This window comes from Perissodus microlepis, chromosome 12 (assembly GCF_051167445.1).
Source record: "Perissodus microlepis isolate ML-2025 ecotype Zambia chromosome 12, ASM5116744v1, whole genome shotgun sequence".
NCBI lineage: Eukaryota > Metazoa > Chordata > Actinopteri > Cichliformes > Cichlidae > Perissodus > Perissodus microlepis.
Window position 1 is genome coordinate 20,882,506 of NC_140472.1, and position 27,859 is coordinate 20,910,364.

The window sequence follows — 27,859 nt, forward strand, 5'->3', positions numbered from 1 at the left end:
TTCATTCATCCGTGTTTTCATTCATATAAATGCAGACTAATGAAGTACACATACAGCGCGATCAAATAACAAGCACAGTAGCCAGCACAAGATGGTTTGTACAGTGTATCATTATAAAAAGAAGTCCATTTCCCAAATAAAATGTCAAGGGCACCAACAAGTTATTATCAACCATGACAAAAAGTTAGTGGCTAGAAAGTTGTTTAATCTGTTTGACTGGACTTTATTTAGAGGGTGTCACAATATACCAAAACATATACAGGCTTACTTTACGTATTTCATCATCTTGTAATAGGACAAGTCTACAAGCCCGAATAAGCATACTTTCCAAAGCGCCAACAATCAGTCTCTAGTCGCATAACAAAGGATGACCTCTTGACACACCTCTTTGATGCACTTAATTGTCTGCTTTCATTTTCAGGAGTACATAATTAGGGAGACATTAAGGCTTGAGTAGTACGTTTTCTTTGTGTGCACATTCATTCGCGATGTCCGTCTTACTTCTCCCATTTTGGCTATGCACAGGTCAGGCCTACAGACTGATTTTACATTTCCTGCCCTCACTATCTGACTAGTACGGCAGCATCAATTTAAAGTTAAAGCTTTAAATGGACATTTAGACACAGCATCCGGGATCATCGACACATTAATATTTTTCAACGATCTATGGTTATTTAGCTTTTAAAGTCAGCCGGTACATACTACATGTTTTGTACAGTCAAACTATTGTAATTATTCTGAGGCTGAAGTCAGCTGATGCCGCTGACATTCACAGTCACATGGTGATTTAATTAGTTTTGCTTCTTTTGAAACACTTTTCATAATGCCAGGATTAGCATCACAGACTTTCTTTGAAACAAGGGGATATCTCTCGTGGGCAAACCAGTGTTTTTTGACAACAGTGTCTTGGCTTTGTGGGAGTGACCATCACAAGAAACATACCAAATAGATCATAAGATGCAAATGGAGTATTCCCAGAATGCCCCTTTTAAAGGATAAAGTTCAGGCATGAAGAATAAGTAGATCAATCATTTTGATAATATAATCAAGAGTTACAAGCAACAATTCAAAGGCTGATGTCCACAGCACTGTGGTTTGTGTCAGATGACAGCAACAGTATGTCACACATAATTTACTGAGGATTTGATCTGCCTCACCATATCAACATTAGACTTTCATGTTACTAACGTCTGGGAGATCAAAATGAAAGACCAAGTGAACTAAAAGAAGAAAGTTAAAACCAACATTTTGTGTAGCTGACGTATTTACCCTCCAAAACTAGAAACGTTGTTAAGAACTGACATCCATCAGATTTTAGAAAATATCTGTCTACAGACTGATAATACATCACGAACAAGAATACAAATGCCACAACAACAAAGACAACAGAAATCCCCTAGAACCAAAACCAAAATCCTCTAAAAGAAGTTTATCTCTGCTCGCTGTTCTAGGTCAGGTTCATGATGACTTTTGATCCCTTGGATCACTTGGTTCTTCCAGCAATCAAATAAGGATTTACAGTAGAAAAAAAAGAAAAGAAATAAAGATACAAATAGAGTCATCCAATGAAAAAGTCCTTCAAAGGGTTTTTTTTTTTTAAAGATCCTCATCAAACATAATGCTTTGCTTTTTTCTCCCTCTTTTCACAAAGTACTTGTGCTTTCTAAAAATCCTCTCAGGGTCATCAGATCTGAATTGGTACAAAAAAGAAAACACAACCACAAATTATAATTTAAGTTTTTACTGATTTGTTGCTGGTAAGTGAGCTTTAAGATGACAAATCAGATGATTCGGTTGGAAAATCTTATCTTAATCTTAATCTGCCGAAGTCATTCACTAGTTGGAACAGGTGTTGATGTTTTTGCCGTCAGCAGCGTCCTCCACCAGCGCTAAGTGATAGTCCGTGGACAGTGTGAAGTGGGACACGCAGCCCACCAAGCCTCCAATGTACTGTCTGTTTGTGTGAAGCGCTATCTCCTTCATGCCACCTTAAGACGAAGAACAGAGAGAGCACAAACATACTGATGTGAAAATGATCTCTTAATCTTTATCATTTTACGGGTTTAGAGATTTGAGGTTTCACTTACCAACATATAAGGGTCCATTGATATTAAGTTGTCTCATTTTACCAGGCGCCCTGCCTGTCTTTGCCCCGTAGTCATCTACAGTCAGCTTTCCTGACTGGCCATCCCTGAATACAGTAAATCAGTTAGTCAAACTGAGAAACCGAACTTTTAATTTGTGCATAACATTTTTGTTATATATAAAAATAAAATATTGACCTTACATTTTATATTTAACACAGGGATTGAAAGGTGATTTGCGGTAGCAAAAGACTGTAAAGAATGACCTACAACTGCTACTTCTACCGGATCTGTTGGTTTATAAATGTTATAATAAGACTATAATGCAATATGTTATTATAAAGACGAAGAGAGGCAATTTAAAGTAAACAGCCACAGTGGAATGTGATCAACATACTGGATATCCATTTGACAGGATTTCATGAGCTTACCTCACAGCTTTGACTCTGTGCCACTTTCCATCGCAAAAGGTCCCGTTGATGACAATGTTGGCTACACCACTGCCCAGGTTGTAACTACAACAACATGGAAATGCATACACGTACAGCGGACTGCAGTGGAATTACATTTTTATGGTACAAGCCTGATAAATCCTGATTGTCTTAGTGATCATGGTCCTCACACAGACCTTTTTTTTTTTTTAGCTCTACCTCTGCTGAGCACGTAGCTCTCACTACCCCTTGATGTCATCAGCAGTCCTACTCTATTATTACTGTCCTTCTTGTGCACAAAATTTTGTTTTTGTTTTATGACGCTTTTTGCCCAGCACGAGAACACAGAAAGGGCAAACACACGGCATCTAGAATTTACACTTTAACTAAAAACATTTCTTTACAATCCAGTTACATTTGATTAAGAATTATAAGACATCATGACATATTTTACTCTTTTTATAGTGCCGTTCATGTTTTACAGTGATAAATACCTGAAGATGAGAGCGCCATCTTGAAGACCCATAGAGAGGAAGTCACTGTTGGGTCTCATTGGACTGTCTCCTCGCCAGAGCAACAACCCGTCTTTAGCTGTGCTCTTAAAGCGCAGGAAAAGGCTGGTTCTGGACCCAGATACTCTGTAGAAAGATTGTAGAATGCACTTCATGAAAAAGCTAGAAATTTAAAAACACACACACACACAGGAATTTCCCCACCAACCTTTTAAGGATATCTCTGTTGTCGTAGGTCAGGTAACTTCTTCCGATGAACTGTGGAATCTCTATGGCTTCAGTAACAGCTGGGAAGAGAACAAGAGCTCCTTTCATATCATCACAAGGTGGCAGCATCAGCATGTGTCAACTTATGTCTACAGCTAAGAGAAAATACCAAATCTGATCCTGTGGTGGAAGATGTGTGAAGGGAAAGAAATCTTACGTGTTTTCCAAACAAGGAAAGAAAAGAATATCTACTTTTTGAAATCAGGGAAGAAGACTTACTGTTCAAACAGTAATTCCCACACTCTGTTCCATGAAAGCATTAAAAAGAGAAAAAGCATAAACTTAAAGGACTAAGTTTCCATAAGAAAAAACTGTCATATTGGTGGATTTAAAACAGAAAGCATTCTAAAAATAAAAATAAGCACCAAATATTTCATGTAGCATGTAAAAACATCAGCATATTTTATTCTTAGCACCGTGTGAACAGCCTGCTGATTTCTGTGACGTGAACCAAATTGCACATCAACCGAGTTCATCTGTCGATGAGAACAATTCCACATGCAACAGACCTTTCTGGCAATGCCTGCCGTCGTACCCTAGAGGGCAGTCACACTCATATCCATCCCACTTTGGCCTGCAGGATCCTCCATTGGCACATGGACTTTCCACACATGGGTGTGCAGAATTGGCTACATTAACTCCACCAGCAGTTGCAGTTGTTATGGGGATGGTGCGATCATTGAGTATTAGCTGAGGGGGTGAAAAGAAAAGAGCACAGAGAGGAAAAGGACAAAATGAAAGAGCGCGACTGTAAAAAAAAACAAACTAAAATCAGACACCTGCCACAGTAGCTTGGAGATTGTACGCAGTATACGTCATATATAATGTAATGCTGCTGTGTCACTCTTGATGGATTGGAAATGACTGAGTAACAATCTTGCAAATATAACTGTGTTGCAGATCACTGATGTTGGCATATCTAAAAAAAGTAATCACCTTCTGAATAATGCCAGTGAAGGGTTTTATTACACCTGCTGTCCGCTTGGTTTTATCGTACTCTGGCACGCCGCCAATATAGAGAGGTGAGCTGCAGTTGATCTGAGTGAAAGCTCCCTGAAACATAAATACAGCAGAGAAACAGGTGAGTCATGTCAAACCATTCATCCACACATCCGCTTAAATAAATACATGTTTTAAAAATCTATAACTCTGGATGTGTTTCGCTTGGTCAAAAAGAGCCTGATATTTTTCTCAGGAGTTTAAGAACCAAACCGCAGCTAAAAGATGATTAAGTGTTGCACATTCAAGAGTTGACTTTGACAGGTGATTGTTCTAATACATATGTCACTTAAACATGCCTTAGAAACTAAGAAGGTGTGTGCGTATCATGCTTAGAGGTTTCTAATGTCATTAATTCCTGTTTTATTTTGAAAGTCCCCAGTTCTGTGTATTTCAGTCAGTTTTACTTATTGTATCTGGTTAGTTTCCCACCAGCTGTGTGCATTTTTGGCCACTTGTCACTTGCCTCTCATGTATGAAGTCTACCCTGACTATAAAGACCTCGTACTTATACTTGCTTCTAGTATCTTGTGAAGTATGTTTTCTAATAATAACATAACATAGTTTTTGCAGATGGTTCTAATGGACTTTAATATACCTCAGCAATCCCCTCCATAGGTCTTTGGCTGTCCACCTGGAGGATACCACTCTTTGCTGTACGTGATACTCTTAGCTCATGCCATGAGTCCAAACTGATCTGCTCCTCACTCCTGGAACACACAGTAACACACATTTAGTATATCTAGTTAGATAATGTAAAACCAATGTGAAAAGAAGATTCAAAACTTGGCTCTATCCAGCACCTTATAAAAGCTCCTCCAGAGCCACAGTCAAATCTGAACTCTACATATCTGTCCACCAGGTTTATAGCAAGGAAATCCCCGCTCCCTGCGTCATCACTGTACAGCAGCACTCCATCAGGGGCTGACGGCTGAAACGTCACCTCAAACTCAGTGAAGGACAGGTAACTCTGTGAGGACTGAGGCCATGGGATGACGGCATATGAAAACACTGTTTCATTGAAGAGTGGCGAGGACAGTGAGAAACCTGAGGAAAAGGAGAAAAGACACAAGAAAATAAGTAAATGTAAAGAAGAGGAAAACAGTTGATAACAACACAATGAGATTGTAGGAAGAGATATATCAAAGAGAGGAAAAAGTGAAAGGCTATTTTGTGTGAAAGCTGGTCTGACATGCAATCAATCCTTCTACCGCCATATGAGAAATATTTCTTATTTCAATTGATTTTCTTGGCATTTTCTTCAACTGCTGAGTAATTACCTTGAAAGGGTTATGTGACAATACGTGGAAGTCAGCAGGTAAGAAGAAACAGCAGGGATTTTATTTTTCCTTTTTTCACAGCTGTTCAAAACTCTCCTTGTAAACTGGATGCTTGTGTGCGCGCTTTTGCAGGTGTGAGGGGGGAAAAAAAGGGAAAATGGTTGACTCACTCTCTTCACAAAGTGCTCCTCTGAAGCCAAGTGGGCACAGACAGATGTAGCCATCAGCACGATTTGCAAAGCAGACTCCGCCATTGGCACAGCTGACCAGGTCACACACATTGTCACTGCACTCACCTGGTACATTAGGACAAAGCCAGCATATGTACTCTGCATATGTTTGTACACACTTACAACATAAATACAGTTTCCATGACTGCATTGTTCCTATAAACAGTCCTGCTCCAACTACAGAAAAGTGAGCAGGAGTACAACACTCACACAACATGCACAATCAAAATATATGAGTTTTTGGGGTTTTTTTTGCTTGTTTTGTATGAATGGGGTATATTTATATAAAAAAAAACTTTCAGTGATTTTTAATTTCTTACAAAAGTTATTTAATATTCTTACCTCGTTCATAAAATCATGTTGTGAAAAAGTCCTTTGTGTTCCATAATTTGCCAAAAACAATCTGCTTCTTGCTTCAGTGACATATTGGCTAAAAACCTGTTATTAAAAAGCTATTTTTGTCTGTCGCTGTGACAGAAAATGATCTAAAGTGGCAACAATTCCTTTCTTATATCACTAGATTTGTCTTTTTTGTTAATGTCACATATTTTAATGCTCTCATTATACACCACGACATGGTCTGCTTTCATTTTTTCTTTTAAGCAAAGTGAAATAACACTAACACCGGGTGGTGTGATGAATAAACACTGTCATCCATATTCAAATTATGCCCACTAATGATTATAGTTATTTACTGTATGCATGAAAACCAAACAGCCAAACTCTAGAATTACTGTTCAGCTACTCAACCAAGCACCAAAACTTCAGGAGACCTAGTGCACTGTGAGTAATATGGATAAGAGCCAGGTGCCACTGGCAGCGGCCACATTAAAATTCAAATTCTCTCACATCCTGTGTGCTTCCTTACCTATATCAGCTCCACTCAGAGCACTGCCCAAGGGCCAGGGCCTGATGTCTGTAGCCTTATTGTTGATGGTCAGACTCTGCATGCAGCCAACAAAGCCACGATTTGTCCCTGTCGCTTTGACCAGCCAGTAAGCGCTTGGAGATCCACCGACATGCAATGGGGAGCGGAAGGTGATCTTACTATACTGACCCTAAGAGGACAAGATGAAGAAATTAAAACCTCTTTATTTATATTTTAAGGATAGTCTGACCCCTTGTAAGACAATATTTGACAATATGCACCAACAGTTTTGGTGCAAGTAGTTACAGGAACCAACTGGTCATCCAGAGGATGAAAGTGTAGCACCTTTAAACCTCTGGGCAATCACCTTTATTCGCAGGGTGACTTTACAGGTTGCCTGGTAGGAGGCAAACCATCGCAGTTTGACTCGGACGTATTGCCAACATGTTACAATCAACATTGGTCAGTCTGTGCTAATGACTGCAACTCATCTGGGGCGAGTCTCTTTGCAATGGTGGACTCAACTGTCTCCAAACTGGTTGTATTTTGGTTATATTTCTATATAAAAGCAAACCTGCAGAGCGCCTGTGTCAATTTACCATCCTGCAGTAACTATGTCACTATTTGTGGAGACGTTTTTGAATTTCTGTTCCAAATCCACTAGACTAAGAATGCCAGCAGTTAATTTGAGTTTCTGTGCATCTAGATGGCAAACACAAACAGAGTGCGTGTAATAGCCCAGCGGTCCCCAACCCCCGGGCCTCGGACCGGTACCGGTCCGTGAGTTGTTTGGTACCGGGCCGCGAGAGTTGAGGCTCAGGTGTGAAATGTATAGTTTTCAGGGTTTTTATCGGTTTTCAGCGTTATTTTGTTATCGTTTTGATCGTTAACTCGGTTTTCCTGGGTCTTTTCACGTGTGTTATGAATAAATCTTCTTTTTTTTCGGTACCGGTACTAGTTTTATTTTGTTGTATTTATCCGCGACACCTTAAAGGCCGGTCCGTGAAAATATTGTCGGGCATAAACCGGTCCGTGGCGCAAAAAAGGTTGGAGACCGCTGTAATAGCCAACTTGATCCCATTCGATAGCCAACTGAGCAGACTGATCGCCGTCTCTATACACCAAAATCACTTTGAAGACAACAACTGACTGCAAGAGGTTGCAGACCTGGTCCCTGTCTTCAAAGCAACCATTGCAAAGACAACAAGACTGGAAGTTCACTGCACACAACTGCACTAATTTTAGTAGAGTTGCAGTCTCCAGCCACTGAGTGACTGTAGCATTACACCTGACTGATGACACATCTTGTATCAGTATGCTTTAAATCACTGTTTAACTGTTTAACAATTTGACATTTTTCATTTTCTTTGTATTATAACCTGTGATCGTCCGGATATGGGTGTGTCGTTGTCCATACGGAGCCAGCCACTCATGCCATCTCTGAAGACAGTTACTGTGTGCCACTGACCGAGAACAATGCGGCTCTCACTGACTATCTGAGCTGCTCCTGTACCACAGTTAAACCTGCAGAGACAAGAATCTAGCAGGTAAGCATCATTGCGACAAGGAAAAATCCCATCTCTAAATCTTATGCATCCTACAGTGCATATTTATGTCTTTTGATAAACAGTACATGATAGCTAATGTTATTCTGACATGTTCCTCACCTGTAATGAAGCTTCCCCCGAACCAAAGCCAAAGAAGTAAAGTCTCCACGGCCATGTTCATTCTCTCCACAGTACAGCAGCAACCCATCCTCAGAGTCTGCCTGCACCAAAGAGAAACCGTCTGAAATCTATTTTAATCACTGATAGAAAAAAAAAGATATGAAACGTGATATCTTACCTTAAACTCCAAAGTAATCTGAAAGGTTTGATAAGAGTTTTTTAAGGGTTCAAAGGTCATGTGAGAGTGGCCATGGAATCTGGGAAACTTCACTGATAACGCTGAAGGAGGACAAATGAAAAGAAAAATCATGACAAATGAGAAGTAAGAGCACCCATGGGTTGGAAGAAGAAAGGGCCACTTCTTGCAACCTTGACAAAATAGCCACTACACTATCAGAGCACAGCTGACATAAAATGTTTTTAAAAAAAGAGATTCAGAAATCTTTCTTACCCTCAGAGCACGTGTCCCCTCTTCGTCCAAGGTTGCAGTGGCAGCGCGAACCGCCGCTTTCGTAATCAGTGAGACAGAAGCTGTCGGGCGGACACACAGTATCATCACAGCTCAGGTCGTACACACGAGGTACCTCGCCTTTCCAGGGGGACGTGGTCGTAGTAGAAGTGGTGGTCGACAAAGGGATGCTTCGGAGGATAAAAAGAGAAAGAAAGATAAGGAACTTTAGTAATCTGTTGCTAGTTAGGGTTACAATAACCTAAGAGGCAATGTTTTGTCGTGTATTTACACCTTCATCAGGTATGTCTTCTAAAGGTGGCATTTGATTGTAAATTGTTCCTTTTTTGCTTGAAGGAAAGGAACAAACAGCAAAAAGCCCAAAGTGCTCACCCAAAATCAACAGAACAGTGGCCAAGCCACCTTATATTGCTGCAGATAATGATATACAGTACATCACAACCAGACATGTGTGACATTTCACTGCTCCATTCGCCATCTTTATCAAATAATTAAGTATAAGAGCACAAAAAGACATGTTCTAGGTAGCTTTTAAGGGGGGGAAAGCAGAAAGCCAGGAGAGATGGAAATATAATAATCACAATCACAGACTAAGGAGAAAAACTGTGAGCATAAGAGCAGTAAAAGATTTATTTTCTCTTCACGAGGAAAAATCTATAAGTGGTTAATTTTGCCTTTAAAAGGTTTTGAAATCTCATCAACAACAAGAAATTACAAACAAATCCTTGATGGAAAACAGATATTAAATTAAATAATCATTTTAAAAAGGTATATTTAACATCAGTCTTACCTGGTAGGGGTGAGTGGGGCAGTAGTTTTGGTCTCAAGAGTGCTACTGGGCTGTGAAGTGACTGGGAAAAGCAGATCTGTAAACTCTGAAAAGATTGATGATGTGGTGGTGGAAACTGGTGCAGCTGTAACATTTGGAGGAGTCATGGTGTTCATACGGTAAACAACATTTCGACCAGATGGGGGACCGGAGTGTGAACGCAGTTGGGACTTCCTGTTGTCCTGACTTATACCCGGAAATGGCTTCAACTAGGAGAGAAAAGAGAGAAAAGAGAGAAAATCAGCGGGAAAAAAATGAAGTGAGTGATAATCAAACAGAAAATAGGGTTGCAGTTTAGCTCTGGACTGTAAAAACTCACCTCTTCAATGAAGATATCATAATCAGAGTCATCAATGTCAAAGCCATCTTCATCTTTGACCCCAGGATCTGTGATGTAACTCCCATAATCACCGCTGCCAACATCTGATGCACCTGTTACAAACACCACAGAGGAATATGACTTGATAATTATTACAAAAGAGAGCAATGAGTACAAAAGGACAACAACAGGTTATTAGGTAAAACACAAATCATGAATTCCATGCAGTGAATGCAGGTCAGAGAATCAATGAGCTGGAAAAGCTGAAGACATGAAAGAGGGATTGCAAATATACAGTAAAGCTCAACTTCAATCTTTATTTTTTGTACAACAGAAAATTTGACTCTTGTAGAAAAGCTCAATATTTTCCATCAGTAATATGAGAAAGTGAAATGAAATATATTCTAGACTCAGACACAGTTTAAAGCATTTTTCTGCTTTAATTCTGATAGTTATGGTCTGTAATCCATCCATTAGTAGTAAAGTAAAGAAAATTATCATTCAAACTATAAATACAATACATCTCTTGGCCTAGTTCAGTCCAACCACAATCACTGCTTGACTTTCCATTTTGTGCTCATTGACATAGATTTTCTGACTTTCATGAGCTATAAACCATGTAATAAAATTTTCAAAAAGAAATGCTTGAAATCTTTTTCTTTATGTGCAATGAAAAAGAAGCATATGAAAGTTAATCTTTTTCATTTCTTTTCTCTTTTTTTTATTTGTTATAAACACGTTCTCCATTTTGCTCTTTCATTGGCTTCTTTTTGAATACGGCAAGTTGGTGTTCATAAAATCACTGAGTCTCCATTATAAAATGTGTCAGTCATTTTGCATGAACACAGAGGGCCACCAGTGGTTTCTTTCATAATATATTTGCAGGATCCAGGGGTGCCTATTTAGCTCAGTGGGTTGAGCAACAAATAGCCTTAAAGGCAACTTCAGGTGCCTGGGTTTTATTTCACTCTCTGTCCATCTTCTCCTGTTTGCTCTACTGTCCCATCATAAAAAATAATAAAACCTAAAAATAAAATAATAAATATGTATATTTGCAGTCTCTTTCCCATGTATAACAGTGATGGTACAGTTAGATGGTAGCAACAGTGAATAAGATCAAAATGACAAACAATAACGGCGGAAGAAGCTCTGGTGTTTGGTTATGACTGTGACAAAGGGGCAAATGTGATCATACTTCCATGATAATGGTGACAATAGTAATCCAGCTGATGCTAGCCCAGTAAGTCTACCTGTTAGTCTGTACCGAGGCTGCTGCACCACATACTGAAAAGTGTCTCCTCCGTTCAGAAGTCTGCCATAAGAAGCTCACAGTGTGCAAAGACAAAGCCAGACAGTAAATACCTGGATTCCAATAAAAACCTGGGAATTGTTACAAATTTATTTCACAATAGCAATAAAATACATGTAAACTAATTGAGGTGGAATATAAATCAACTTTTAAGATAAACAATATGCATTTTTATATTCGTATAGAGCTTCATGATGTCTTTTGTACACACTAGAATGGAAAAGCAAACAAAAACAATATGTGCATGTTCAACATAGCACGCACACACACACACACACACACACACACACACACACACCCATCCCTCTTACTCTGAGAAAGCTTAATCTTAGCTTACATAACCACTGCTCACCCTTCTTCTTGCTCTTCTCCCCCCTCATTCCTCTTAACTGTGTAAATGTAGTAAATGCTGGAATCTGAGGGATAAAATCATAAACCTTTGTGTATTGCTGTGGAGTGATTATGCACAATTAAAAAAAAAAAAAAATATATATATATATATATATATATATATATATATATATATATATATATATATATATATATATAATTATTGACTATATCATTCACGAAACTAAACAGAAAGAAAACTTGACTTTTAAGTCTGAAACAGTGCCAAGATTTAAACTGTGATTAGCACAGCCTAATGACATTAAATCCACTGAATAGCAAGTGCTGGCACAGAGGCAGGGGGGATGCCCAAAAAAACCTCTCATCAAACTAATCTGCTGTTGTGTAACAGTCCCCCTCAAACCATACCACCCTGTTTCTAACCACTCTGACCACACACAAACAAGAACTGCTGCAGAAAGAGCGGCAACAAAAGTATGTCTGTCAGTCAAGCCCACGCCTGCTGCTCACTGGAGCAGTGGTGCATTGTGTGCATGTGTGTGTGCATCCATTAGGCGTGTGCATGGGCAGAGAAGGGGTCTGGCATCCCATCCTTAATCCTGTCTGATGAGACTCGGACGTAACCCGCTTTTATCCCCTGCTGAGAAGCCACGCTTCCCTAGACCCGCAATTTCTGTCAGCCTACCTCTGTAATTCACCCACTGTATGGTGTTCGTGTAACTTTCCTTCACATCATTTTTAACAATGTCTTTTTAACTGAATCTGTCTCCCTGTCTGCCGCTCCTGCACTGTCTCTCTGAGGACTTAAGGCTCTTGTTTCAATCAGAGCAGTTTACAACAATCAGACAGCTAACACAGCGTTGGAAGCGGTGTCGCCCGCAGGTCACGGAAGAGAAATCTGGATAATGTGATTGTGTTTACATGGCTGTTTAATTTCAGTAGTTATAGATGTAAAAAGCTTCAGCCCGACATGCACTGCAGCTCACACTCACGCAAACAAGCGTAACACTATGCCCATTAATCTCTAGGTGAATTCATCCTCGATACGTTTGACATTATTATTGCACATTTTTGTGCGTGTGTGTGTCTAGCACATACACACCTGTATGAATGCGTGTGCGTTTTAATATCAATCAGCTCCTTCCATCCCCCCAACCCTATCTTGCCCCCAGCAGGAGGCTACATCAAAAATAATAATGTAAATGACTTTGTTGCGCCATATCTCCATTATCCAAGGCTTTGGTCACAATACCCACTGACACACTGCCGGGTGCTGTCCTACATTCAACCTGCACACAGTGTTTCCATGCCAAAGCCTTACCCGAGTTAAATCATTTTTACGTCACATGAGGTTTGAGGAGGTTTTGGCCTCCAAAAAAAAAGCTACAAACAAAAAAAAGCTACATTTTTAAGAGATTTGAAAAATATTTGTGAATATAATATATTGGCCAGTTTCATTCAGATCCGTAGACTCACGCACTGTTGGTCAGGAGATAGAATATGTTAATAATAATGTGTTTAACAGTCATCTGTAATGTTTTGGTCCTTTGTTACATGATTTACTATTGCTGCACATCGCTGAGAGAGAATTTCACTGACTCCACAGGAACACTGGGGTGTTTTGTAAATCATGAGGATTAGTTTGGTAATGCAATAATATGCATAGTCTGTTTTGTTTAGCGTGGGTGTATTGTTTAAACTATACTGAAAAAGAGCTTGTTTCAAAATGTGGTTCTAAAAAGAGTAATGAGGGCACTTGGCCACCACGACATAAAACTCTGGCTCAGATATCAACATTCGGCCTTACCGAGCGTGCGCACGGGGTTGTTGATAGGACTGGGTGGGCTAACTCCGTGTTTGTTGACCGCCCTGACAACAAACTGGTACTCTGTTTCTGGAAGTAACCCTTTCAGAACCATGGAGTTAGTCTCAATGGGCTCACGAATATATGTCCACTCTGTGTCCATTTCTGGCCTGAGAAAAGAAAAGACAGGCATAAAGATACAAATATAAGAAGATTAATTTGACACTCATTTGATGTTTGATAGTTTCGAAGACATCAGTTATCTTTTTTTTTACTCCTCAGTTATTTTGTCTTTTAGAAATCACTGAAAAAAAGGGTGATTACACTCAAAATCTCTCCAAAGTAATTGTTTTTAGAATGATGGTATGTTTTTGTGAGGGATCAAAACTGTGATATAATCTTCCACTTGATTGTGTTGCCCCTACTGAAAAAAAAAAATCTATAAGCAGCGGCATGGAGTACAGTTTCAAGATTGAATCTGAATAATTAAAGTTGTAAAAAGAGTTTTCAAAGAATAAAAAAAGAGATTATTTAACTGATTATTTGTTTCATAGTTGTTTTTGTTCTTGTCGTACTACCACTCTGGAGATCCTTAAAGAACATTTTTGATTATCGTAAAAATCATGAAAAAACTAAAACAATGAAGTCCTGAACTTTTCCTTAATCTCCAGCTTCCTTTCTTTGCCTGATTCAGGCAGCCTGGGGCCATAACTCTCTCTTGAACAGAGGCATCTTCAACAGCAGCTTCCACTCTCTTCAGTGAGGCCTCGTTTGATGTAAGGGGGGGGAGAAAGATTTGCTTCTGAGATGATCCTTCTGTGTTGAAAATCTCCCCGCATGCAAACACAGACACTTATTCTTGTCTGCTCGCTCACAGTAAGTGTTTTTCAGCCCGCCCGTCTCCGCTCTCTTTGCTCATTCACGGGGTGTTGATTCTGCACCGTGAAGGGCGACACTGCTGTGTTTTTTAAAGTTTTCTTCTTTTTATAGCTTTTAAACTCTTCTTTCTTTTATGACTTGCTTTTAAACATGTCTTTTAAATACCATCTGATATTTCACAGAAAAAAAATATCTGGCAAATCATCAGACAATTCGAGACAAATTATTTCTGACCTCAACTTTTTTGGAAGAACACTTGTCTAGACATGGGAGGTTCTTTATCTAAGTGCCTCTATGTGTGCGTGTGTGTGTGTGTGGCTGAACATTACTAAACAAAGAATGAAACTCATTCTTTCACATGTCACAAGTGACCCTTATGTCAAAACACAAAAGCTTACACTGAACAGACAGGAAAAGCCTCATGAAAGTCACTGTGAAAGAGAGCTGTGTGTGCCCTGTTTAGTTATTTGAATCTGAGTAGGTGCAGATCTCTACATCCGTTAGTGCAAACCAACTGAATTTTGTTTGAAATATGGTTTCTTTTAAGATAGTGCATTACTAGCACTCTGCTAGCTTTCAAAACTGTTACTGATTAACAATGTATATTATTGATCTATTTCTAGAAGTTAATAACTTCTAATAATGAAAACATAGTCCATTATTTACTATTTTAAAAGTATACAGATGTTGTCCTGTCTGCTTGTTCCTTGTCGAGAGCCTCAAAAGACTGAGGGCTGAGGAGTTGAGCAACTTCAGGAAGCAAATCAAAAAAACTGAAAGCTGGGGAAACCACTGTCCTAGAAAACAAGTGCAAGCAACAAAATTTGATTTTACTGAGAATCACTTCAGGTTGCTTTGCAGCACTGTAGTGGCAGACTCTTTCAAAATCAACTCAAGGTATCTGATTAATTAAATCTGCAATCAGAAGCTGCTGTTTTTACATTTCAGCACACAAAACACACGGGGAAAGAATGAGAGGTTGTGGCAGCTATGTTTTGAACCTTTTAAGCAGTGTTTTTTAACTTTAGGGTGGACACCCTGAGGTGTTGTAAGATAAGTTCATGTAGCTGGTGTGAAGTAAAAGCATACAGCTCGGTAGCAGGGAAAGCTCCTTGCTAAATGCTAGATATCAGCGCAACAGGGTTTGTCATTGCTGGTGTACCTGAAAATCAAATACACATTTCACATTTGGTTTATAAACATGAAAGTCAAGTTGATCTTCTAACACTCCTAGCAAAATGGAAAATAAGAAGATTTTGCAGAACTGTTCTTTTAGGTCTGCTCTTTTCCTCCATGACGACAACACTCAGTCTTAACTTGTTAAGTACATATGTGAGCTGATTTTTAAGTGCTTGCATAAATTTTTTTTTGCATCAATTCCACTCAAAAAAGACCTTCTAGTGCTGAAGTCGACAGCTGTACAGCACCGTAAAATTACTATTCCTAAAGTTGGAACTACTGATGTTATGGAGGATGCAGTTTGCACAGTCCGTTTGCCGCTATTTTTATTTTATGTAATGTTCAGCTCTCACAACTGTCAGAAAAAATTGGCTGGTTTTCAAAAGCAAGCAAGCCAGAACTAGCTCCAAACCAGCACTGGTGTTGTGTTGATGTAAAAGAGGTGACTGGTGTTTGTGCTGTTGCGTGTGTCCTATGTATTAACATCAAGTCAGCAGTGATGAAACCGGTCAGTTCTGACTGACCTGATGTAAGCCACCAGGAAGTGAAGAACAGGTGCGCTTCCGTCGCTCTCGCCTTGCTGCCACGATAGCGCCAGCTCTGTGTCGGATACGGCCATGACAGTGGGCTTGGAGGGGGGTGAAGGGGGCATGCACATTTCTAATGCCAGGGGAAAAAACTGTAGTCAGCGAATGGTGTAAACGAACTACTGTAAAGCTACTGGCATCGACTGTAAAATGATCTCCGTCTACTCACATATTCTTACCCTGTGAAGCAGTGCCGATGTCTCTGGGCATGCTGGGTCTTCCCTCCCCTGCCCAGCCATATGCTCCAACACTGACTCTGTAGTTAGTGTTCACCTTCAGGTTACTGATGTCCACATCCTAGAAGGTGAATGTAGGAAACCGATAAAGAAGCAGGGCGAGGATGATTAGAAAGAGAGAGGGATGAAGTAGAAGAAAAGAAAGCAGGGATGACATTATTAATTAAGGATTTTCTCAGCATCAGAGCAGAAATAATATCAGGTTCACAAATAAATGTCAGTCGTGACAATAAAGCAGGAGAAGCGTATAATTTTATAGAGAAAATGCATAATGTGGAAAGCAGTGGCTAGCACGGTACTTACAAAGCTTGCTTGTCCATCAAATTGTCCCTTTGAAAAAGAAAAAAAACAGATGTTTGCATAAAATCACAGTGTTATGACTTTAATAACAAGTTCAAACTCCAACATCCATTCAGATTTCCTCTAAGCAAATTCCACATTGTCTACAAGTGACTGCTAAAAATGCAACGCCTATTACAGGTGAATGTATCTTTGGATACTAACAGTAGTCAGCATGTCCAAGCTGAGCGGCACCTCCATTATAGACGCGGTCCCTACTGTACGGCCATTCTTCATCTCTGTGTAGAAAACCTGGATGATACAAACATTCATAAAATGCAATGAGTTTTTGGTTTCTTTGGTTTTTGCCTTTCCGTTTTAAAGACATAGCAACAACAATGTCAAAAGAGGGCTCGCTAGAAAAAATTTATGAGGAAACTGAGAAGACTGTTTGTAAACTTAAAACAATTGGCCACCCCGCATGTTTATGGGGTAGCTCTGTAGTTGACTAATCCTCTTAGTGAAGACATATGGTCAAAAGCAGAGCACACGCAGTCATACTGATCCACAAATTGCTAATGGGCGACTCAAAACAAAAACAAGGGAAGAAGGAAGGAAGCAAGGGTTTGGGTTGTCTTAGAGTATACCACATTCAAAGAGAGGAAAAACTAAAATTATGACTCATGTTATAAAAGAATCTCTGATTATTTTGTTGATGACTTTCTATCAGGAGCTGAGCAACCAAAGAGCAACATGTACATGTCAGTCCCCTGAAGGTCTACATCAGATGTTACCATGTTATCATGTTGCCTAGAAACCATCTACAAATGGGCTAAAACGAAAGATTATATATATATATATATATATATATATATATATATATATATATATATATATACACCTTATAACAGCATTGTTTCATTGTAATTTTATGACATTTTACATACTCAAAACGTAAAATATTACCTTTTTTTATCTAAATCAGATATTACAATGTCGTATTCCCCAACAAGCACAGACCAATGGGCTGAAAATGACCTACTCTTAGTATTGATGCACCTGCAGTGCCTTATAAAAGTAGTGTATTGTTTTAATTTCACAACCTTAAAATCTCATTTAAATCAACACAAGCTGGATATTGTGATATATAATGATGTCGCTTCCTTCCTAAAATTACTTAACAATGATATAAAACAACATGTATATAATATGTATATATAATATAACAGGACATGGATACAGGCATGTACTGGTCGTTCAATAATAAATAAAATTTGCAGTCAGTCGATTTTATGTTAAAACTTCCCTGCAACTTTTTTTTGTTCATTACTGAACGGAAACTGAAAGAAGCCAGCCCGACTTTGGTGTTTAAAGTGCAGCTTGTATAGAGTGGAGCAGACAATAAATAAAGATTTGTGACCACATCTTCCACAGCTACACTGTCCCTGTAAAAAGTCATATCGTGGAAAGGGTTCCACCCCAAAACCAGAACTTTCAAATATCAATCTAGTGCTCAAGGCCCTCTTAGTGGGCAGTGAGATGACAGCACTTTAGAAGTAGAAAAAAGAAAGTGGGGGACACTCATGCCAGTGGTGTGCAGAAGGAAATGGAAATTTTTTTCAAAGGAAAAAGAGAGAAAATTTGATTTGTGACATATCAGAGAATTTGTTCTTTATGTTTGCCAGTTTGAAAAACCTTTCTATGCATTTTGAAAGGGCTCTTGAAAGAATTATGTAAGTCCACTTCTGAGAAAAATACTTTTTTTTCTCTTGGTTTTAAACAATTTTTTTTCTGGGACAAACTAGAAAGAAGTCCTCTACAATGAAACATCCATATTCCAACCAAACATAACAGGATTTCAATTTTTATAAATAAGGTAGCTAACATCTGGCTTAAGACTTTGCTATGAAAGATATGTTTCATTTCACCAACATTAAATATCTAGCTACTCTAAACTTGTGATGCAACTTTGTTGTATGACTCATTTCTTTTTTTTTAAATTATATTTTTATTGAAGAAAAAAAAAAGGGACTTGTTACAATAAAGTGCATTGACATTATTTAGTCAAAAAGAGAGAGAGAAAAAAAAAAAGCCCTTTTTCTTAGTCCTTTTGTTTTACATTCTGATAGCAAATAAAATTAACTCATTGGCTTGACAATGTGTTACATAATGCAGCATGTTTAACTTATTTACAAAGACTACATTAGGTACATATTATGAAGTTGAGGGTCAACCTGACATTGTACGATACATGGGAGATACACCAAGATACACCAATTCAGGGCTGGTCTTACCTAAATTCAGGGCAGATGGGGGACACAAAGCTAATCCATTTATTCCATATTTTGTAGAATTTGTCTTTCTGAATTTTTAAAAAGAATGTCAATTTTTCCATTTTAAATATTTCGAAAACCACATTAAACCAATCCTCAAGTGTTGGCGGAGTTGGATTTAACCACTTTCTGGTTATTGATTTTTTGCTGGCCGCTAATAGCGCTTGTAAGAGTTTTGTGTCCCCTCCCCGGACCGAGCCAGCAACCAAGCCCAAGTACAAATTTACAAAATTGATGTCAAATTTTATCTTAAAAACCTCACACAAAGTGTTATGAATTCCCAGCCAGTAATTTTTTAAGTTAGGGCAGTCCTAAAAGATATGATAATGATGTGCCTCTTCTGATCCACATCTTCTCCAGCATTCTGCTGTCCCATTTTTATATTTAGTTTGATGAGGGGTTTTGAAAAATCTAATAATGTTCTTCCAACAGTGGTCTCTCCAAGATAAAGAACTTGTTGAGTACCAATGAAAATTACAAATCCTCTCCCAGTTCTCGTTTGTTATACCCATCCCCGATTCCAATTCCCATTTAATCTTAACATTTTGAGTAGTATCCTTCCTTGCTTGAAGGAGCACATCATATAGTTTGGAGATTGCCTTTCTCAGAGAACTATCATATGCTAATTTAACTATCTTAAAAATTTCTGACTCATTGTATGACTCATTTCATAAAAATGTTCACCACCTTCTACTGTTAAAAATCAAAAGTTCAGCAGCACATGAGAATCATTTGCTATTGGATGCTAATGGAGCAGAGCAAACAGAGCAAAATAGAAAAGTTTCTATGATCGCCTATATCAGGGGTTAAAGATATTTTTCAGATAAATGTAGACATAAAGCAGCTGAGAGTTTAATAAAACACTAAGACTATGCTGAAAGATAAAATGTGCAGATGTAGTCTATCTGATTAAAAAAGTAACAAAGTCTTTCAGCTGCTTCTCCTGCCCCATTCTGCCCCCTTTTCCTTTAATCTGACAGCTTCCCCCTTTATGTATGAACTTTTCCATATGTATGTCATTTTTCCAATAAAATTGTGACTCCTATCTAACACGGTTGAACCTAGTGACATTAACGGACAGGAACGCACGAGATTGCATTTGAGTTGTTGTTATTTGGCCCAATTTATAAATAATAAAGTTTACAAATAACATGTATGTCCTAGAAATAAGACAATTTCATGTTGATTAGCTACTGATTGGATGTGATGTTAGAAAACAATAAAGTGATACAAGGGTGTGAAAGCTCCATTCAGATGGTCTATAGGCTGGTTGGTGACCATCTAGATACCACTGGTAGCAAGTGACTGTTGAAGGGTGATGACTGTCGCTATCTACTTGATGTCTAAAGCTGCAGCCATGCAAGCCAGGAGAATCACTTGTTTCTACGGTGCTAAATGTGTATTCTGCAACTGATTGGCAAGTAGTTGCTGCAGGTTGTTGTCAGTTGTTAGTGTGAAATCAGTTGCAAAGAAGTGTATGGTGCTGCACCAAAATTTCCATGCTATTGCTTTACAAACACTTGCAAACTACTCTTTAAGTCGTAGTTAAACTGTGAAAAGTGCAGCGCAAACCAGAAACGCTCTTCTTCTACACTCCCTATTTTTTATTTGTTGTTGTTTTATTTAACATTTAATTAACCAGGAAAAATAAACTTTTGAGATTAATAGCATGTCCTGGCCAAGAAGGACAGTAGTCAAACATAAGTTGGATAAATTATTAGCACATATCCATATATATACATCCAAATCTACACACTGGTTAAGTACAGGCAAAAAATAGAAATAAAATACAGAAACAACCAAATTTTATAAACTTCAGATTCAATAAAAAAAATGTATAACTTGGAAAAAGTAATTTTCTAATGCCAGAAATAAAGGTAATAATATTAAAGCAAAAGATTTATAGCCTGAAATAACTGCCACCAAGTCATTTGAAATTGCTTTAAATTCATAATGTGAGACCAGTTTCTTAAGTTTTATTTGATTCGGCGGCTCATTTCTGGAGGAACGAACTTGAATACAATCTGAATGGTTTTTGCTGTTGTTTTTTTAATTCAGTGTGACTCTATGGGAAAGACAAGGAGAATCTTTCCCATTTCCTATTTGCATCGCATTTTCTTCAAGTCTTCCTGCATCTCTAAAAATAAAGGGCAAATCGCCATCATCTATGCAAACTACTGGCAACTGCAGCAGCAATCCGTTAGGGAGCAAACTAGTCACAAGGAGGTTCTTTACAACTGATTTCAACCAGTAAAACCTCCACGTCTCAGCTGCTCAGAGAACACACATCTTTTGCCTGGGATCTCTGGCGTCGTTGTGGATGTAAGCCATGTGACTCAGGCCTTGGTTTTTCAGTAGTTTGCCATCTTTTGGTGTAAGAATTACTAACTCTATGCAATAATATATGTTAGTATATCAATTTAGGTAAACTTCCATATTAGTACTTCAGGTTGATAACTGGTTCCAAATCTGTCCTCTCTATTGGTTTGGCACTACCACCAGTTCCTTTCATCATTGCTGATTATGCAATTATGTATAACCAGTTGTATGTTTAACTTTTGCCCCCTCTCCCCGTAGAGTAAAAGTACAATGCAAATGCTAAAATTACGTAAACTGTATATTTGTAATGTGGGACTTGATAGAAGAATCCAACCTATAAGCAGGAAGAATGCTTATACAAATATTAAAAAAAAAAAAAAACTTACCAACATACCTAGTGACATAATGTAATATAACAACTGAAATATTGCTTCAGTTGTTAAATTACATTATGTGTCTCTAATTACCTTATATCCAGTGATGGTGCTAACATGTCTCCGGGGCATCTTCCATCGTACACTGAAGGCAGTGCAGTTGATTGTCTCCAGCTGGATGTCTAATGGAGGACTCAGGCGATCTGGTTAAACAGAGACGACACACTTAGTGACAGATATAATCAGTAAGGGAAAGAGGAGATATACAAGGGAGGAAAGTACAAGTTTGGTTGTATTAGAAAGCTGTGACCACCTAGTTTTGGACTTAAATAATGTTATGCCAGATACATTATGGAATTAGTTTGGATTTCATTACAAAGAATCTTGATGTCCTGCTATCAGCACGGTTCAATAAGTGATGAAATAAAATTTACAACATAAACCTAAAGCTGCTGAAATAAAAATTTTCATATTAAGCATAATTCCAAAATTCACTTTTCTGTTAAATGTATAAACAAACAAACCGATGAAGAAATATCATCATCAGTGTGTTATTGTACAGTACCTTCACTGTAGGTGTGATTTGATGGGCTTAGCAGCCAATCAGGCAGATATTTTCATCAGGAATTGTTATAGACCAAAACTCAATAAACTTGAATGTAACTATTTCAGTTACAGTTACACTGTGGCCAGAAGCAACACTTCAGATGAACATGAATGCTGCTTCGTGTCTGCTAAATCATTAGCTGTTTAGCTAACATGCTCACCACAAAATATCAGTGTTGTGTTCTGAGGCTGTTTCCCAGTCTTCAAGTCTACAAAAATGTTGTAATGCAGATTTCAAATGTGATATTTTAAATCTTTACTTAGTACTTTCTACATGTTGACAATGCACACCATATTTTTAAGAATCATAATTACAATGCTTGTTATAATTTTTGATCAATAAATCATTAAGGTAAGCTTGAAGACCTTGGTAAAAAGCCAGGATTTCATGGATTGTTATAATAAAATAATAACAATAAAGTGGTACAGAAATGTTTTTTCTGTGTTACTATTCAAGCACTTGTTTGTTGTTTTTGTTTTTTGGAAAAAAAAATACAGAGGATTTCTTGCAAAGTGTGCACCATTGCCTAACCTCTGTATTGGTGCTTTGCTGCCAGTTTTGAACAAAATAAAGTCTCTTGCAACATATTTCCCAACAGTTAGTAGCAGTCTGGAAAGAAATTACACTCTTTTCCACTTGAGTGCATTTGAGTGGTGAAAAAATGGACCACTTCTAGCTTATAATATCAACTGACTCTGACTTCACATGTCATTTTTTCATGGTTCTAAATACTACAAAGGTATGTAATTGCCTTCCCAGTGTTCAGCTATGGCCTTAAAACACAGTACTTAGAAAAATTCTTAAAAGAGCAAGAAAGAGCAGCTACGCAGCTGTCGATCATTAGGACTTCTACTGGCTTCTAATGTCCTGTGACGTGATGTGGAGAAGCATGAGCAGACAGCGATGTTTACAGATTCATATTCGGACACTTTTTTGTCAAAATATTTGTATATAGTGAATATTTGCCATAAAAATACTAAATATTGCTGTACAGCACCTCAATATGATGTATTTTAGTGTTCTTGCAGATAGATTTACCTCATTAAAAAATATGAAATGCGAGCGTTTGGTTCAAAATCTCAAATATTAAAAATATTAGCCACAATTTTTCTGTCTGACTGACAGTTTGTGCTGGCTTTTACAGCTATAAACTGGTACTGAAATCAAAGAAACATAAATATAGCAAAGCAGAGTGCTGTAAATTGAAATCCCATGTAGAAACTCTTTTCCACTGTTCCTGTATTTTCTTTCCCGTGACTACCCTTTTCTCCCTCTCAGGATGACCTTACTCCTACCCACTTCGACCCTCTTCTTCCGTCATCTCTTTTCCTTTCTCACACCCTTGTCTCTGCTCTTTCACCTGAGTGGATAATGAAACATGTCAGGTGAATTCCCTGATCATTTATCTCTCCCCAGGGGTGTGTTCCAAGCAAACACATGGGTGCGCTGAACTCACAGATTTCAGATAGAGATAGAGGGGTCTCTGTGAATCATTAACTGTATGTCTGAAAACTTACAACAAACTACATGATGGATCGATGTGACTTTTAATACCTTTGAATGAACTGCTATGAAACTGTTATTGCACTTAATTGTGTGTCGAGAAAAGCTTGATATACCCACCTGACACTCATGGTGTTTATAGCAGTTACTATTTGTCTTCCATGCAACACTAGCCTGATTTTTTTCCCTTTCAAACACATAGAGGTTTGGACTTTTTTAAAAAAAAAATGAAACACTATTACGGTTCATATTTAAAACCTTGCTGTGAAGCAACCTGCAGAGCCTTTCTGTAAGATGCCATTCAGAAGTGCTCTGCAGCATGTGTAAGTCTTCATCTCTGGGCACATTCACGGCTACTCAAGGTGCCTGATTTAGCGCAGAGAAGCTGTGTTAAAAACACTCAGCACCGACTCACACAAACCTTGACAGTTGATTTAGCCAAAATAACCACTCTGAGGTTCAAGTGGCCGAATCGTTACTGTGCCACTTGTGAAAGAGGATTTATGGGTGTCTGGCGTGTGGTCCTCTCTGAAACTAATGTTAACAAAACAAATATTGATCAATCATATCTATATCGGAGATCACATTCGAGTATGGCCAAACATTAAAGACCTCAATGTCTACAAACTGCACACTCTCACTGTCTCTTGATAAAGTAACAGGCTTGCTTCTTATTAACATATTTTTTAATGAATATGCATAATAGTAAAATTTCCATTTGAAAAGCCAAACTGTTGCTTTCACCCTGAAGACATGGTGAAGTTCAAAATGAGCATCAGAATGGGGAAGAAATGTGTTTTAAGTAATTTTCTGCAAAACTGTTGATATACGGGGATTCTTTCCTGCAGAACCGTCTTTAGTGTTTACAGAAAATGATACAAAAAAAGAGAAAACATTATGTGTGCAGCAGTTCCCTGGGTAGAAATCCCTTGTTGATACCAGAAGTCAAAGAAGAATGGCCTGACTGCTTTGAGCTGATAGGAAGGCAACACTAACTTAAATAACCACTCGATTCAATCAAGACTGAATGGACAACATGAACAATGGACAAGCCTGAAGTAGATGGTCTACAGAAGCAGAAGACCACACCAGGTCCCACTCGGCTTTGATTCTCACGACCTTACCAAAATGGGTCAATATAAGATTTGGAAAACTGGTTGCTTGGTGTTATGAGTTTCAATTTCTGTTTTTACATTTGGATGGCAGGGCCAGAATTTGGTGTAAACCAGGGATAGGCAACTCCAGGCCTCAAGTGTCGGTGTCCAGCAGGTTTTAGATGTTACCCTGGGTCTACACACCTGAATCAAATGATTAGTTCATTACCGTCCTCTGGAGAACTTCAAGATATGTTGAGGAGGTAATTTAGCCATTTAAATCAGCTGTGTTGGATCAAGGACACATCTAAAACCTGCAGGACACTGGCACTTGAGGCCTGGAGTTGCCTACCCCTGGTGTAAACAACATGGAAACATGGATACAGCCTGCCTGGTTGGCTGGTAGCAGTGGTGAAATAGCCATCTGGTGGCAGCATCCCTTCATGACCACAGACATAATGGGATGTATTTTCTTATGGCTGCTTCCAGTGGGTTAGCACGCCAAGTCACAAAGCTCGGATCATCTCAAACTGGTTTCTCAATCATGACAGTTACTTCACTGTGCTCAAATTACCTCCGTAGTCACCAGGCCTCAGCCCAGTAGAGCACCTTTGGGATGTGGTGGATCAGGAGATTTGCATCATGGATGCAGTTGACAAATCTGCAGTAACTGCTATAACATGCCAATATGGACCAAAATCTCTGAGGAATGTTTCCAATACCATGGTGCATCTATCCAGTGAAGAATTAAACCAATTCTGAAGGCAATAAGCTCCAATCAGGTACTAGCAAAGTGTAAATTGGCTGGTAATTTTACATCTGTCGCATACAGTTAAACCAGCGTATCCAGCATAAGTTAACACTGTTTATTTTAAGTCCAAACTGTACCATGCATCACAGCAACATGTGACTTTCCTCAGTTTCAAATGTGTGATTATAAAGTCTTTTTTTCATGTGCTACAAGATCTAGGGCACTTTCATAATATTTGCTCTCACTCAGTCAGCAATTATCAAATCTTATATTCAGATATTTTCTTTCTGAATAAGCCACCTATTCCCTCTGATTATCATCCAATTATGAAGAAATGCAGCTCTTTTCAGGTATGAGCCATGCAGACATCATTTTTAGTAAGACACATGCTTTTATGGTTCTCTTCAACAAATCTAAGGGATAATTACACAAATCTTTTTCCAATTACTAAAAAAATAAAATAAAATCTAATGCACTAAATGTGAGGCGATGGAAGATGTTTGAAAAAAATTGGGAAAAATGAAAAAACAAACATTTTCACTTGTTCTGTTACTAGTGTGTATTTTAAGAGGGGGCAAAACTGTCAAAATCCTGAAAAAGAAAGACCACCTGGATGTCATTCATTGTGGACCCTTGCTTAATTTTTAAGCTTGAATTTAAGTGTTTTCATTAAAGACAGATGTGACTCATGTGGACACCGAGTCCTGTTGACATTCCCCCCTCCCTGAGAATGAGGTCTGAAAGACCTCAGAACAAAAACAAGTACAATTGTCACTAGCAGTCATGAAGACAGAAGTAAAATCATTCTGTTTTTGGCAGTCTAAACTGTGGTGAGTTTATTGTGCTGACAGACAGATGTGAAAGTCAGCCTGCAGTGGCCTGTGGGCCCGTAAGAGTGAGGGCGGGAGAAATACAAGAGTCAGACAGAGTGACAGTGAGAGAAAAAGGAAGTGATGGAAAGAGAAAGAAAAGGAAAGAAAGGGGACCAAAGCGAGGAAAGGAAAAAGAAGGACAAAGAGTGAGGGAGTGGAGGCTGTGCGCATATCATGAAATCAACATCCAGGGATTTCTGTCCAAAGGACACATTGGCAAGTTTAATGATGGCTGCCCCAGTAAAGCTGAAGATTTCATTTTCTTTCATTCTATCAAGCTGACATATTCTGTAAAACTTGTAGCCAGCTTTTATCATCATAAAGTATGCCTTGAGACGAGAAATTTCCATTTTATCTGGTTTTACAGTCCACACCATAAACATTTACTTATTTCTTGCTCTTCAGGCACTGTTCTTAAGCATGTGTAATTTGAAATTAAATAGCAGATAATAAATTCAAGTAACATTTATCTTTTGTAATGAAACTAGGTTTTTTATGAATATGGAAAAATATGAAAGGGATAGGTCTCTTAGGGACATTAAAGTAATACTAAGATATTATGTGTGATGGAAAAAACTTTGCATAAAATTGTGTAAGGTTAAAGCAGACTTAACGGTACTGGTGTAGTGCAGCAAACATGATGAGCACATACAAATACAGTGATTACATCCACAAGGCTTCACTATAAAGACCAACTTAGAAAAAAATCAATAATGATTAGGCTATTGTTATAACCGTAACACCTTGTCGGAGCTGGTTTTAGCTGCAGAACTTACCAGACCTTCGAGCATTTGATCTTCTTGCACAAAAGCAAACGTTGGCTGTGCAAATTGCAAAGAAAAGTAGATACAAAAGACTTCTTTCTTTGCACTTAGATTCCATGTCTTGTTTGGGTCGAGATTTTCAAAACCAGTGACCAATGTTCATTTTACCACACATTCAAACGCACATGTAAATGCAGCTAATCCCGTCGCTGATAAAAGTTTTCTTAAAAACAAACGTTTTTCATTCGTTTTCCATCCAAAGACGTGCAGGGTATGTCCGAGAGGAGAGGGCATCTACGGTTTGACACTGATAAGATTACAATCTGCAAAAGATCAGTGGGAGGGACACATTAACGGACGGACGGGCAGCCACGGTGCTCTGACAGGCGCTCTGACAGACGATGGAGAGGGCTGTTCCGACAATTCACGCGTAATGCGCACAACTGAACGGTGGCCACGGTGATTCTTTTTTACTCGTGGAGATCCATTTCCTTTCGCTCCAGTCCAAGTATTAGACAACAAATAAGATGGACAGCGAAGTGCAAGAACGTAGGGCCATTTAGAGCTAAGAGGATAATAAGCGTCTAATCCGCACACTGGACACAGATGGAGAGCGTGTCTTTACGCAAAAGCAGGGGAGCCGCTCAAGCAACAGACACTCAA

General features: G+C 38.5%; 1 protein-coding gene across 3 annotated transcripts; it reads right to left on the reverse strand.

Moving 5' to 3' along the window:
• egflam (EGF-like, fibronectin type III and laminin G domains) lies at positions 1–27,859 on the reverse strand. 3 transcript variants are annotated; one of them, XM_084946946.1, is made up of 26 exons: positions 27,209–27,859; positions 21,699–21,808; positions 16,805–16,891; positions 16,604–16,630; positions 16,244–16,361; positions 16,002–16,137; positions 13,423–13,589; positions 11,206–11,280; positions 9,956–10,068; positions 9,598–9,845; positions 8,790–8,977; positions 8,517–8,617; positions 8,339–8,439; positions 8,051–8,195; positions 6,672–6,861; positions 5,744–5,869; positions 5,097–5,340; positions 4,892–5,003; positions 4,231–4,347; positions 3,804–3,984; positions 3,514–3,537; positions 3,236–3,314; positions 3,010–3,153; positions 2,516–2,599; positions 2,088–2,191; positions 1–1,988 (listed from the first exon to the last, which is right to left on the reverse strand). In XM_084946946.1, the coding sequence occupies exons 1-26, from the start codon at positions 27,312–27,314 to the stop codon at positions 1,837–1,839; spliced, it is 3,279 nt and encodes a 1,092-aa protein (XP_084803072.1). In that variant the 5' UTR covers positions 27,315–27,859; the 3' UTR covers positions 1–1,836. The 3 variants fall into 3 exon arrangements, with proteins under 3 accessions (XP_084803072.1, XP_084803074.1, XP_084803073.1); XM_084946948.1 differs by lacking the exon at positions 11,206–11,280; XM_084946947.1 differs by lacking the exon at positions 3,514–3,537.

Coding starts and splice junctions, on each gene's coding strand:
- egflam (XM_084946946.1), bottom strand. CDS start 27,314: ATGGAATCTAAGTGCAAAGAAAGAAGTCTTTTGTATCTACTTTTCTTT. Junction 9,846..9,955: donor ATGATATCTTCATTGAAGAG/GTGAGTTTTTAC, acceptor TTTCTCTCCTAG/TTGAAGCCATTTCCGGGTAT. Junction 6,862..8,050: donor CCATATCCGGACGATCACAG/GTTATAATACAA, acceptor TTGTCCTCTTAG/GGTCAGTATAGTAAGATCAC.